Source organism: Scyliorhinus torazame, chromosome 3 (genome assembly GCF_047496885.1).
Source record: "Scyliorhinus torazame isolate Kashiwa2021f chromosome 3, sScyTor2.1, whole genome shotgun sequence".
NCBI lineage: Eukaryota > Metazoa > Chordata > Chondrichthyes > Carcharhiniformes > Scyliorhinidae > Scyliorhinus > Scyliorhinus torazame.
In genome coordinates, this window is record NC_092709.1 from 233,857,492 (window position 1) to 233,871,714 (window position 14,223).

A 14,223-nucleotide genomic window follows, 5' to 3' on the forward strand; every position below is an offset into this window, starting at 1 on the left:
ATGTCCTGTCAGTGGCTCTAAAAGTAACCATCACTCTCATTTTTTATGTGTTAAGTTCTTTCCAGGGCAAAGCAGGAGAGCTGACTGGTATATCCCAATCAGCAGCATGCAACTGCATTAAGGATATAACTATTGCCCTGTTTCTTTCTTTGGGTGTCACATTAATTTCCATGTAGATTTGGCATCTCAGGTGCAGAGAGCTATGGCTTTAGCCCAATTGGTAGGCTTCCCTCAGGTGCAGGGTGTTATTGAATGCACCCTTGTTGTCATAAAGGCCACAACTCAACTTTCGGACACTGTTGTCAACGAGAATTTCTTCCACTCAATCTACGTCCATGTAGTTTGTGACCACAAGGTTTTCTTTTGTATGTGTGCAAGGTTCCCTGGTAGCTTAATATTCCCAACTGCCTCAACTACTTCAGCTGCCTTTGCAGACCTGACTGCCAGGGGACAAGGGCTACTCCTTAAGAGCCTGACTAATGACTCTCTTTAGGAACCCTCAAACTGAGGCTGAGCGCAACTACAACAGCAGCCATGTTTTCACAAGGTGTACAATTGAGCAAGCCATTGGCATTCTAAAAATGTGATTCAGGTGCAGCCCTACAGTATGCACCAGCAAGGGTATCAAGAAGAGTAGTGCTGTGTTGCATGCTGCACAACACTGCGTTGCAGAGGGGTCTACAACCTGAAGAGGAAGATGCCATGAGCAAAGTCCCAACCTCTGAGGAGGAGGAATAATGCTACCACATTAGATGTCCTCCACTCCCCTGGTACCTCTCCTGCGACCAGAGAAGGTTCGAAAATTGTCAGAATCTCTGCAATCTCCTCGCTTCCCAGTAGCCTGGGATGCATCTCATCTGGGCCTGGAGATATATCCACTTTTAAGCCTGCTAAAATCATTAATATCTCCTCCCTCTCAATGTTAATTTGTTTATACCATCAAGGTCCCCCTCCTGATTTATTTACCTATATTGTCCTTCTCCATAGTGAACACGGATGCAAAGTACTCATTTAAAATCTCACCTACATCTTCTGGCTCCACACCCAGGTTGCCACATTGGTTCCTAATGGGCTCTACTCTTTCCCTGGATCTTTCTTTAGATTTGCCTTTATTTTACTCGCCAGTGTATTTTCATACCCCCCTTCATTTTCCTAATTTCGTTTTTCACTAGCCCCCTGCATTTTCTATATTCCTCTCAGACTTCCACTGTTTCAATCCCTCCATATCTGCCATTAACCTCCCTTTGTTTCTGTATCCAACACTGGATATCCCTTGACATCCAAGGTTCTCTGGACTTATTGCGCCTAATCTTCACCTTTTCGGGAACATGTTGGCCCTTGTACTCTTTCTACTTCCTCGTTGGCCCTTGTACTCTTTCTACTTCCTTTTTGAATGAATCCCACTGTTCTGATATAGGTTTTCCCACAAAGGGCAGTACGGTGGCACAGTGGTTAACAATGCTGCCTCACAGCGCCGAGGTCCCAGGTTCGATACCGGCTCTGGGTCACTGTCCGTGTGGAGTTTGCACATTTTCCCCATGTTTGCGTGGGTTTTGCCTCCACAAACCAAAGATGTGCAGGGTAGGCGGATTGGCCATGCTAAAATTGCCCCTTAATTTGAAAAAAATGAATTGTGTACACAAAATTTTTTTTTTAATGATTTTCCCACAGCTACTCCCAGTCGATATTGGCCACATTGTGTCTTATCCTATTAAACTTGGCCTTCTCCCAATTCCAAACCTTTATTTCCAGTCCACCTTTGTCCCTTTCCATAACATTTTTTAAAATTAAAAAAATGTAAAGTGCCCAATTCTTTTTCTTCCATTAAAAGGGTAGTTTAGCATGGTCAATCCACCTACCCTGCACATCTTTAGAATAGAATAGAATAGAATCCCTACGGTGCAGAAGGAGGCCATTCGGCCCATTAAGTCTGCACCTACACTCAATTCAGAAATTGATGTCAACTCTTCTGGTGCCGCTGACTGTTGGGAATGCTCTGCTCTACCCTGCTGCTCCCTCACAGGTCAGCTCCTGTAGCCGTAACTCTTATTATTTATATTTCTCAGTTATTTATATATTAGGTCCTTCCCCCTCTTCTCAAAATTCCCAATTTCACTAATCTGTTCAAATGCCACTCCGTTTCACACCCTCTCTGCTTTTATACTATTTCCAATTTCCCAGTGATGATTCAACTGCCCGACACCTGGTGGTTAGCACTTATTGAAAAACAAATGCTTACAATTGACAGTTAGTTGCCACTGGCTGGCAAGTTCTGTTAACTAGAATTTCTAAAGTTCTACGTTTAAGTCAAGCTGCTAAACAAGGCTACAGATTTTACTGATTCCACTTACCAATATTTCCCACCATCTCCAAGTTCCCAATTAAGCCACTCTATTCAGAAGCCACTCCTTTTCAGGACCGCTCTGTTAAGGTGGAGAAATGGGTTCTTCACAAATACTTGGTGCCATGGACGGTGCAGCTGTGACTGAAGGTAGCATGCTGTGCTCCACAAACACTGACAGCCCCACTGGCTTACTGCTTCTCAATCACACTGCTATGCCATGGTAGTGTGCAGCTGTGAAGGGTCTTGTGAAAGGTCAACTATGTTGGTGCACCCTGATAGATGGGTGGCGAGAGGGAAAGTGGTTAGATTAATGACCATGGCACTGTTCAGTATTCATCCACTGAGACACGGCTGCTAGCTACATTACTTCAGAATATCTTTACTAGATAGTGGTGTCAAGATGATGCCATCTCCATGTGTATGTCTTGTGACCACTCCATGAATCCAGTGCTTCAGTACAATGTGCTGTCAATAGACTGCAACCACGACAGTTCTTTCCCAGAGAAAGCCCATGATGAGCCACCCGTGGGACATTTTCAGAGTTCCCACTCACCTGACGGGTCAATTACATCTCCTCTGAAGCACAGGACCTTCACCTTCACAAACCATCACCTTCCAAGCTCTCAAATGCACCTTTCTGTGCCCAAGATGCCCAAACCACATCGTGCCCACCTCCAGCCCCACACCACTTCCATTGCTGCCCACCCCGGCCCATAATATAACCCACCCCCACAGACCAAATATCAGACATTTGGGGCCTCATTTATAGAAATCATGCTTGCGGAGCTGGGAATTCTCCCGATTCTGAATATCCGATGAAGTTCCAGGCTTGCATGTGCAGCAGATACAAAAGTGAGCGGAAGCTCCATTGTTCTGGGGGAAAATAAGCAGTTTACCCATGGTCTCAAAAATAATAACTTTAAAATAGGATTCAAAAGGCACATAAAATATGATTCAACTAATTGAAGAATGCTGCTGTGAAATATGTCTTTCTGGAATTTATTTAATTTAAAACTCTGGATATCATAAATACTGGAAGAAATAGTGGATGAATATGTTTTATTTAAAGTATTTGAGGAATTCAATTTGTTCCCTTTTTTAAAATTCGGTGGTTTTGCCAGGCCTTCCTGCAGTGCCTTTTTTTCATGTTTCATTCGTGGTTTCTCCTTTGCAATTTTCCAGCTGCTTTTAACACCAGACAGGTGGGTAGTGAGACAAAACTCATCCACATCCTCAGAATCATTATCGGAAGAGAAAAGACTGGGCTACAAGGAAAGGCAGGAGAGTGGGACTAGATGACTACAGGTGTGCCAGATGTCTCCCTCCTGTGAGGTAACTATTATATGATTCTATAAAATGGCTTAAAAACAAGAGTAATCGTTCTCTTTGTGATGATGTGGAGATGCTGGCGTTGGACTGGGGTGAGAACAGTAAGAAGTCTTACAACACCAGGTTAAAGTCCAACAGGTTTGTTTTGAATCACTAGCTTTCGGAGCACTGCTCCGAAACAAACCTGTTAGGACTTTTCTCTTTGTGATGTTAGCATGGATGTGATATTTCAAACGTAATGATTTGCTGCCCCCTAATGGTACAAGCTTAAGAACTGTCAGTCAGCCAGTGTACAACCACTTCCAGATAGAAATGACTTCCTTATCTCACTTTCAAAACATCGATGTGGCATTTTAGAATGATTGCCTGAAAAAAAACACTTTACGTTCCCTGCATTTTCTGAAAAATTAACTTCTTTCAAATCTTTTTGTTCAGTGATTTTCAATAGAATCTTGTATATCTAATTTGCTGCAAAATTAAAACAGGGGAGCAAATAAAAATGAAGGAGCGTGTCAAATTGTCTGAAAGCAAGCATAGAGCATGGACATTGAAGTTAGACTGTTTTCAATAAGGAAACAGCAAGAAAATGGTGATTTTTCCTTTGACTTCAAATGTTCTAAATTAGAGCCAAGTCTGAAATAGCTGAAGACAACTAAGTCAATATAGTACACACACATTGGGAGGGGGGGAGGGGGGGAGGGGTGCAGAAAGCTCTCTGCTGAGGCGGGTTTTGTGGCAAAGGGGAGTGAGAGGGGGGGAGAGTGCTAATCAGATGGGACGTTGGCAGGTTGCAATTGATACCAACTTAAGGGACTTAACCCGCCACTACTGGTATTCACAAGCTTTTGGCGTTCCTTGCGGACTTCTAGATCAATGGACCCAGCACTGAGAAGGGGGCAGCTGGGCTCAGAACCACGCTAATGCCCTTGCTTCAAAACCTACCCCTCCCTCCCACCACGCCCATCCTGCCTTCACTAACCAGGATTTCTCAGCAATGCTGAGCCTCATGTGGGTGCATTACCGACAGCTGCCACCTCTCCCAAGGTGGTGCTGCCAAGCAATGTCCAGCTGCTGCCTCTGATTGGCTCTCACAGGCAAGATTTCCATTCCCAGGTTCCTTGATCCCAGGGAAGTGCCTGAGAGGCACTTAAGACAGTAGGCCTTCCCAAAAGGAGTGACTCAGGGCCGGTTCTCTAGCCGGCAGCGAAGACCCACATCGCCTCCATTAAACACCACGTAGGCTGCCCCTTTAACCTTCTTTAGCAAAATGGCTGAAAAAGGAACCAGAGACCTTAAATGGGGCATATGTAAAAGATTAGATCATGTAGTACCTTCAGTTCCTTCCCACTCTTCATAGAAATCATGACCGAAATGTATGCCAACTCTATCCACCCAACATACCGCCATATCCCTTAATACCTTTGGCTTTAAATCATCTCATAACCAATTGAGTTAGCATCTTCTGTTCTTTGTGAGAGAGGGTTTCACACTTCCTGTGATGAAGTGTTTTCTGATCTCTCCTGAATGACTTTGATTTTAAGGTTAGGTCCCCCACCAGTGGGAATTGTTTCTATCTTCACAATAAATTCCTTTAAAAATCCTAAAAATGTCAATCAAATCCCCATGTAAGGGTCCTTCCTATTTATTTCCTTATTTCCCCATTCTTTTATTTTGCCAATCTTATTTTTGATCCATGGATGATGAATGGACATGTGTCTTTATGGCAAGCACAGTAAGAAGTCTTACAACACCAGGTTAAAGTCCAACAGGTTTGTTTCAATGTCACTAGCTTTCGGAGTGCTGCTCCTTCCTCAGGTGAATGAAGAGGTATGTTCCAGAAACATATATATAGACAGATTCAAAGATGCCAAACAATGCTTGGAATACGAGCATTAGCAGGTGATTAAATCTTTACAGATCCAGAGATGGGGTAACCCCAGGTTAAAGAGGTGTGAATTGTGTCAAGCCAGGACAGTTGGTAGGATTTCACAGGCCAGATGGTGGGGGATGCCTGCGAAATCCTACCAACTGTCCTGGCTTGACACAATTCACACCTCTTTAACCTGGGGTTACCCCATCTCTGGATCTGTAAATATTTAATCACCTGCTAATGCTCGTATTCCAAGCATTGTCTGGCATCTTTGAATCTGGCTATATATGTGTTTCTGGAACATACCTCTTCATTCACCTGAGGAAGGAGCAGCGCTCCGAAAGCTAGTGACATCGAAACAAACCTGTTGGACTTTAACCTGGTGTTGTAAGACTTCTTACTGTGCTCACCCCAGTCCAACGCGGGCATCTCCACATTAAGGCAAGCAGCAGAATTCAGAGTTTAAGGAGAGAACACTCTGCGAGTCTCAGCAGGTTTGCATAGGAGGCTGCTGATTTGACGGCACCAATGAGAGAGATGGGCTGGGACTTGGTTTGATTGATTGGCTGGTGGCCAATGAATTGGCCCAAAAGGCTGTACTCTTCCCTGTAGCAGGTGGTGATTGAATCCTATCCCAGTGGAATGCTTTTCAGAGTCCCAAAGAGTTTCAGTTCTGATCTGGCAGCACATCAGCAAGGTTCTACTCTCTCTCCTCCGTGTTTCCTCCAGAAAGGCTGACCTTCTGAAACTACAGAGAATCTAAATGAATCTATCTACAGGCTGCAGCAAAAGACTGGAATCTGCTATCTTTCTTCGGAAAGTCTGTGACTACTGTACTGCTATCTATCTCCAGAATGCCTGTAAGTGCTGTATTTCTAAAACTACAGAGGCCCGAATACAAACCGCAAACTGAAAGTAAGGTGCTGGAAACAACCATCGGAAACAAAGATGCTTTTTTCCTTTTACTTATGATTTTTTTACCTCTTTCTTCCCCTCTGTGGTTGTCTGTCTTGTGTGTTTGTGTAGAGGGTGGGGGATATAACTAGTTGTGTTTGCTATTATATTTCATTATAGTTCTTGTTATAGACAAACTGTAATTGTGTTTACAATTACAGACCTGGTGACTGTAATTATTGGGCAGCCAAAGACTTCGGGGTTTTTTTGAAGAATTACTGGTTAATTCACTTGTGACTCCGGGTCAAGTGGAGCTGGAATTGACCGCGCACCATCCCAGGGTATCGTAACACCCAGTATTTTTCTATAATCTGAGGAAAACAACTCTTATTTATAGATTCACTCTCACAATCTGACACATCGAGCCCAGGGAACATGCTGCTAAGTCTGCACTGCAGTCTTTCCAAGGTTACAATGTCCTTTCTATGGTGCAGTGTCTACACAGTACCCTTATCTAACCAGTAGCTTATATAGCTGTACTAAAATTGCCTCCTTTTTATATTCTAGCCCACTTGTTAGAAAGGTGACATTTCATTACCATTTTTTATTATATTACTACATTTCAGTGATATGCACACACGGACTCCCATGTCGTTGGAACTCCACCTTCCCGAGGATGACCTGTCAGCTGCCTGCGTAGAAATCCATCTACCACAGTTTTGCCCACTTCATTAATCTAGCAATGTCTTGTTGTAATGTAATGCTACAAAACTTATGCCACTAATCTTTCTGTCATTGGAAAACTTGGATATATGGGTCTCTATTGTGGTTATCTAAGTCATCAATAAGTATAATGAGCTCTTAAGGTCCCAGCACAAATCGTTGTTTGACACCATGGGCCCCTTGTTCACAATTCAGGTGCGTACTGATTATCCGTACTCTCTATCTTCTCCTGCCTAATCAATCTCCTATCCAGGTTGATAATTTGTCTTCAATTCAATAAACTTTCATTTTGGATAACAGTCTTTTGTATAAAACCTTCTTGAATGCTTCTAGAAGTCTACATAATTTACATTAATGGACATTCCCGTCTCAAAAAACTTGGTTAGGGTGTTCCGACATGACCTACTCTTTACGCATCCACATTGGCTCCCTCCATTCAGCTCAAAATTTTCCATGTGCTTCATTATAGATTCCAATAACTTTTCCACAACAGACTAACGGGTCTATAATTCCAGGTGTACTGGCTTTCTCTCTCATCTCTTTTTAAAAAAATAATGACATATATATTTGCAATTCTCCAATCTAAAGGGACACTGCCTGAGGAGGAAGAACTTGTGAGATTATGGCTAAAGCATTTACAAATTCAAATTCCTCACCTATGGTGGTACCATGAATTTGTACAGCAGGGATAGTGGTGTTCCAAGGTGGTGTCAATATGTGTTGTTGGTAGCAAAGCAGGAGGTGTAGTTAATTCTTTAGAAGATCAAAGAAAACTATGAAAGAATATTGATAAGATGGGGCAAGGGCTAGAACAGATAGCACATAGAACATTACAGCGCAGTACAGGCCCTTCGGCCCTCGATGTTGCGCCGACCTGTGAAACCACTCTAAAGCTGGTTTAATGGGCTGGTTTAGCTCAGTGGGCTAGACAGCTGGTTTGTGATGCAGAACAAGGCCAGCAGCGCGGGTTCAATTCCCCTACCAGCTTACCCGGACTGGCGCCGGAATGTAGCGACTAGGGGCTTTTCGCAGTAACTTCATACTTGTGACAATAAAAGGGTATTATTATTATTTAGTTAAACAAAAACAGTCGTTATATTCTGAATGGAAGCAAACTTGGTGCAGAGGGATTTAGCGATACAGGGTCATAGGACTTCAGGTTGATTAGACCACAGAAAAAGTTAATGGAATACTGGATTTTATCTCAAGAGGGACAGAATATTAAAAAAACAAGAAGTAAAGATGAGACTGTATAAAATCTTAATAAAACCTCTGTAAGAGCACTATGTGCAGTATTGGACTGTACACTATATGAATAAATTTGGTGCTTTACAATTCACTCAGATGTCATCTGGTATGAGAAATTAGGATGACAAATATATAGAAAGAACGGAGATTTATTTCATTGGTATAATGCAGATTACAGAACAATAGGGTGGCAGTGTTTAAAATTATGGAAGGATGGAGCTGGTTAGATAGAAGCAAACTGTTTTCAGCCATTTGAAAGGTCAAGGTCAATAATAATAATAATAATCACTTATTGTCACAAGTAAGCTTCAATGAAGTTACTGTGAAAAGCCCCTAGTCGCAAGAGACAAGATTCAATGGAAGATATGTAGGATAGAGCTGTGAGGTGCTGGAATTCACTTGTAGAATTAGTAATTGAACCAAAAACTGAAACTATTCACAACTAGATTGGATAAATGAATGGAGAAAAGGGAAGGGGAATCAAGGGATAAGGAAATTGGGTGATAAATGCGATTTAAATTATTTTCTCCCTTGGCCATGTTAGACCGAATGGCCGGTTTCTGAGTTGTAATTTCAAAGTATTTCTTTATTTTTCCTTTAATGTGGCTGCCTGCCTGTCACGGGGCAGCACGGTAGCATTGTGGATAGCACAATTGCTTCACAGCTCCAGGGTCCCAGGTTTGATTCTGGCTTGGGTCACTGTCTGTGCGGAGTCTGCACATCCTCCCCGTGTGTGCGTGGGTTTCCTCCGGGTGCTCCGGTTTCCTCCCACAGTCCAAAGATGTGCAGGTTAGGTGGATTGGCCATGATAAATTGCCCTTAGTGTCCAAAATTGCCCTTAGTGTTGGGTGGGGTTACTGGGTTATGGAGATAGGGTGGAGGTGTTGACCTTGGGTAGGGTGCTCTTTCCAAGAGCCGGTGCAGACTCGATGGGCCGAATGGCCTCCTTCTGCACTGTAAATTCTATGATATGATTACTTCTTCCTACTGCTGCTGTTCTGCCTCCATTGCAAGATCACATCAAGGAATGCTGGTCAGAACTTGATAATAGAAGATGGAAAGCAAAAGTTTGCAAGGAATCAGTTAGCAAAATATTGTTAGTTGCACAGCTGTGAAATAATAGGGGAAATTTTATCAGGAAAGAGGAGGGGGACTTGGGTGCGTGTGTGTATGTGCATGAGTGTATGCATGGAGTTAAATCCAATAAAAGTAATTTAGGGTTGGGATTTCTGCATCACCCAATCCACTTCCGGATTACATGCAGGGGAGTTTGTGGCCGAGTGGGGAAACCCCTTGGAGCTATTGGTAAGTAACTAAATTATTCAAATCTATAATTAGCTGCTGTTTAAGCCATCTATTCTGGCTTTAGCAATTAGCACATCTACTTTCTGAGCTGTCAGCAACTTGCCAGGGTCACTGAGCTAAGTGCACATCGAGAAGTGTTTTTTTCAGTGGAACTGACAGGCTGGGGCTTTGAACAGTGAAGCCGAAGAGCTGCAGCCATACCCAGGTGAGAGCTTAGTAATCACAGAACTTCTGAGGATGTGTTTTCACTTCCTGACAGGTGATTGCCAACTTTCTGGAATTCAGTTACACCTGCCTTGCACTTCACTCACCTGCAGCTGCACTGTCCTGTTGTCATTCTTCAGCACAGGCACGGGATAAGGTTATGAAGTGCCACCTTGCATCTCTGATGAAGAACAAGAGGAGCAACAAAACTAACACAGGCAACAGCCTCAGCTACCTGTACCTCAGTCATATGGCCCTCCACAAGGCAGAGGGGATGGACACAGATCCAGCTCCATGGAGGCGAGACCCCCAACACATGGTATATAGGCAGAGAATCAGCACTTTCTTAACATGTCTAAGTACCAGTGATTTCAGAAACCTCTGATATAAATGAGGGCAAACCTCTGAGGGCAATACTGCACATAAACTCTATTTTGGAACAAATATGTAAGCTGTACGTACGAACTGAATAACTTGGCATGGTTCAGATGGCCGCCTAAAGTAGACTGTGTTTTTGTTCTTGATGTGGATGGTGTCGTTGAAGGGCGAAAACTTGACTCTAAACCTGGAATGCAATAAAGTGATACTTCAATGGAAGAGAAAGGAAAAAGATTAAGTTTCCATATTGCAACTTTAGGAGTATAGAGCTCTGCACCCTTTTCTATTTTGCTTTGACAAAGATCCTAAATGAGTTTCAGTTATTATATGTTAGTACATTTATAATCTTGAAATTTTTGAATCAAAGGGCAGAGTAGAATATAGAACTGGTATAGAGGCAGCAGGAAGAGTAAAACAGTCCTCACCAAATTAACAAATTGGAAATCCATTTTCATGTTCTGATAAACCCCTTTCCACCCCCCTCATGAAAACTTTGACCATTTATTTATTAATTTGTCGGTCATCTATTTAGTATAGGAAAACAACAGGAGAACATTTCCAAAAAGTAATTTGACTGAAACTAAGACAGTAATTGGAAATACCTCAGGTGTGAAAAAAGCTGAAGGTTTTACATGCAGTATGGATGGTATCATTCATGGAGCCGGGCGGGCTGTGCTGTACAGCAAGAGTAAGAACCAGTATCATCATCAAAGGACAGTTAGATTATTAGTACAAAACCAAAATATTGCAGAGGCTGCAAAACTGAAATAAAACCAAAAGTTGCTGGAATGGCTCAGCAGGTCAGGCAGTATCTGTGGAGAGAAACATAGTTAGCTGGAGCAATCTAATAGCCCCGCCTGATTTGTGAAGTGATGCGGACGGTAAACCTCTCGCACGATGTACCCGGATCATTACACCTCGCGGGATCTAACGAGATCTCATGAGGTGTCGCAATCTGGATCCCACCCATCCAGATTTGCATATTCAAGTGAGTAGTTAGCCCCAGTTGAATATGTCTACGCTGGATCTACCCAGCACCTGGGATTGAATCCCCTTGCCTGGAAGACCCGAGGCGGTGCCATTTAGCACTGGTTTCCACAAACGTGGACCAGGCAGAATGGTACTTGGGGGAGGGGCTGTCCCAAGCAATTGGATGCCCCTGGGTGGTTTCCTCTGGGCAGGGTGGTACCATGGCACTGCCGATGCCACTCATTAACATTGACACTGCCAGCCTGGGACCCTGGCAGTACCAGGTGGCACTGCCAGACTGATAGGGGCACGGGCATCTTGCTCGTGCCAGGAATCGGGCTCGGGGGTGTCCTGCCCTCATCAGGTGGGGTGAGGGGTCTCGAGGACCTCTAATCAGTAAATTGGTGCATGGGGCGAGTCCGGGGATCAAGGGATCAGGGTGCCTATTTCTTCCTGCACTGGCGAGCTGAGCTCGTCAGTGCAAGAAATGAAGGTAAGTGCGGCCTTGGCCGGGTCTTGCTCACTGAAGCCAAAAAGAAGAAGAGTCCAGTTTAATAGCGGGGCCGTTCCCGGTGCTGCATGTGCCGGGAAACACCTGGCTAAATACACCCACAACGGGACTCTTTTTTTTCTGTGAAATTGCGCCCAACATTTCTGGACAAAATTGCCTTTCATCAGAACTGAGGGAAGAGGGGAAGTGGCTTCAATTCGGCCTATTCTCTCTGCATTCATTCCATCAAAATCTTACATACCTTTAAAGTCCTCTATTAGGTCACCTTCTTGTGTTTGTCGATTCTTTCCTGATATGTATACCCATGAATTTCAGGGATCATCCTTATGAATCTTTTCTGTGCCCTCTCCAATTTGCTTTTTATAATATGGCAACTAGAACTGCACGCAGTTTACTCCGTGTGGTCTAACCAAGGTTAGATACAGACTGAGCATACCTTTTCTACTTTTCAAGTCTCTGCATCTGGAAATGAGGGCCAGTGTTTGGTTTGCATTTTTAATGACCTTGTTAACCTGTGGTACACCCTTTAGTGATTGGCGCAAGAACAGAACTGAAGAGTAAAACGGACTCAAAATGTTGCCTCTATATTTTCTCTCGACAGATGCTGCCAGTCCTGTTGCATTTTTCCAACATTCGTTGTTCTTGTTTCAGATTCCAGCAGCCACAGTATTTTGCTTATTTTACTGATTGGAGTATTTGTTCCAAGATCCCTTTGTTTTCTCTACCACCACCTTGATTTGCACCTTCCAATTAATAAGTGATCTCCCTGTTCTTCCTTCCAAAATATTCAGACTTTGTTCACCAATTATTTACCCATCCTGCTAGTTTATTAATGCCCTCCTATAATTTGTTGCAGTCCTCCTCAGGATTGACTATCCGTCCCAATTTGGTGTCATACAAATTTAGAAATGTATTTTTTATTTCTAAGCCCAAATCATTAATGTAAACTGTGAACAGCAGTGGTTCCAGCACTGATGCTTGTGGATCACCACTTTTCACCTTCTGCCAGTCTGAATAATTACCCTTTAGCCAACTCTTTGCTTCCTGTCTTGCATGTTTCTTCTTCCACCTTCCCTCCACTATCAGGTGATCTGAAGGCTAGCCTTATTAGAGTGACTCATCCTTTATTATCTCATAGAATCTCATAGAATTTACAGTGCAGAAGGAGGCCATTCGGCACACCAAGTCTGCACTGGCCCTTGGAAAGAGCACCCCACATACGCCCACACCTCCACCCTAGCCCTGTAACCCCACCTAACCTTTTTTGGACACTAAGAGCAATTTAGAGTGAAATGAAAATGAAAATCGCTTATTGTCACAAGTAGGCTTCAAATGAAGTGACTATGAAAAGCCCCTAGTCGCCATATTCCGGTGCCTGTTCGGGGAGGCTGTTACGGGAATTGAACCGTGCTGCTGGCCTGCCTTGGTCTGCTTTCAAAGCCAGCGATTTAGCCCTGTGCTAAACAACCCCTGTGGCCAATCCACCTAACCTGCACATCTTTGCACTTGTGGGAGTTAACCGGAGGAAAGCCACACAGACACGGGTAGAACATGCAGACTCCACACAGACAGTGACACAATCCGGGAATCGAACCTGGGACCCTGGCGCTGTGAAGCGACAGTGCTATCCACTGTGCTACCGTGCCGTCCATTATCTTTGATCTTAGTTCATCAAGGTTCTATTTTAATTGTGCTGATAGCTGCATCTCTTTTTTTCTACTGCCATTATGTTTTTGAGAATAAGTAGTTACTGTACCTCTCCTTTTCTCCTTTCTGTCTTTTCTAAATATGCTATCACGAACTGATTGCCTTTGCACATGTTTGGCTGCTCCACTGCTGTACAAATGCTGACGAGGCAACAAATTCACCCCTAATTAAAATCTTATGTAGTTATATAAATGTTGCTGTTCATCTTCACGAAGCTCACAGCCAATTTTATTTCCAGGCATCCCTGGGAAAGTTCCCTGGTGCCAGGAATACATGAATCTCTCACTTCTACCACCACCACCACCACCACCAAGCCCTCCAAGACAGGACTGGGAAAATTCAGCCCATTAGCTCTGCTCCTTCCTCCACATGATGCTGTCGGACCTGCTGAGTATTTCTAGCATTTTCTTCGTTATTTTTATATCAAAACCATTCTTCTTTCTGAACAAATATTAAAAGTTACACTATTATACCTGTATCAATGCTGACGTTTGAAGACTTGAGAATTGTTTCACCATTAAAACAGTTCACACTGATGGTGTAAAGAGTCCCAGTCCTTCGGTCTGTTAGCTTCAAACTTCCATTTCTGAAATTTTATCAAACATGTTAATTAAATATACTGACATGGCACCAAGCAGCTGTAAAATATTGTAAAACAGTGGGACGGGAGTCTACAGTCCCCCAGCCGCGTGTTCGGCGCGCCGTTTGCTGGTGGCGGGATTCTCTACTCCCACCAATTGT

At 43.4% G+C, this 14,223-nt stretch overlaps 1 protein-coding gene across 1 annotated transcript in view; it reads right to left on the reverse strand.

Moving 5' to 3' along the window:
- The window catches only part of LOC140408989 (uncharacterized), a 112,661-nt gene that overhangs the window by 52,529 nt on the left and 45,909 nt on the right, over window positions 1–14,223 (reverse strand). Inside the window, exons 3-4 of the mRNA XM_072496994.1 lie at window positions 13,956–14,068; window positions 10,380–10,482 (exon numbers count right to left, since the gene is read on the reverse strand). Of these exons, the coding sequence (XP_072353095.1) occupies window positions 10,380–10,482; window positions 13,956–14,068 (216 nt within the window). The remainder of the gene's footprint in view (window positions 1–10,379; window positions 10,483–13,955; window positions 14,069–14,223) is intronic.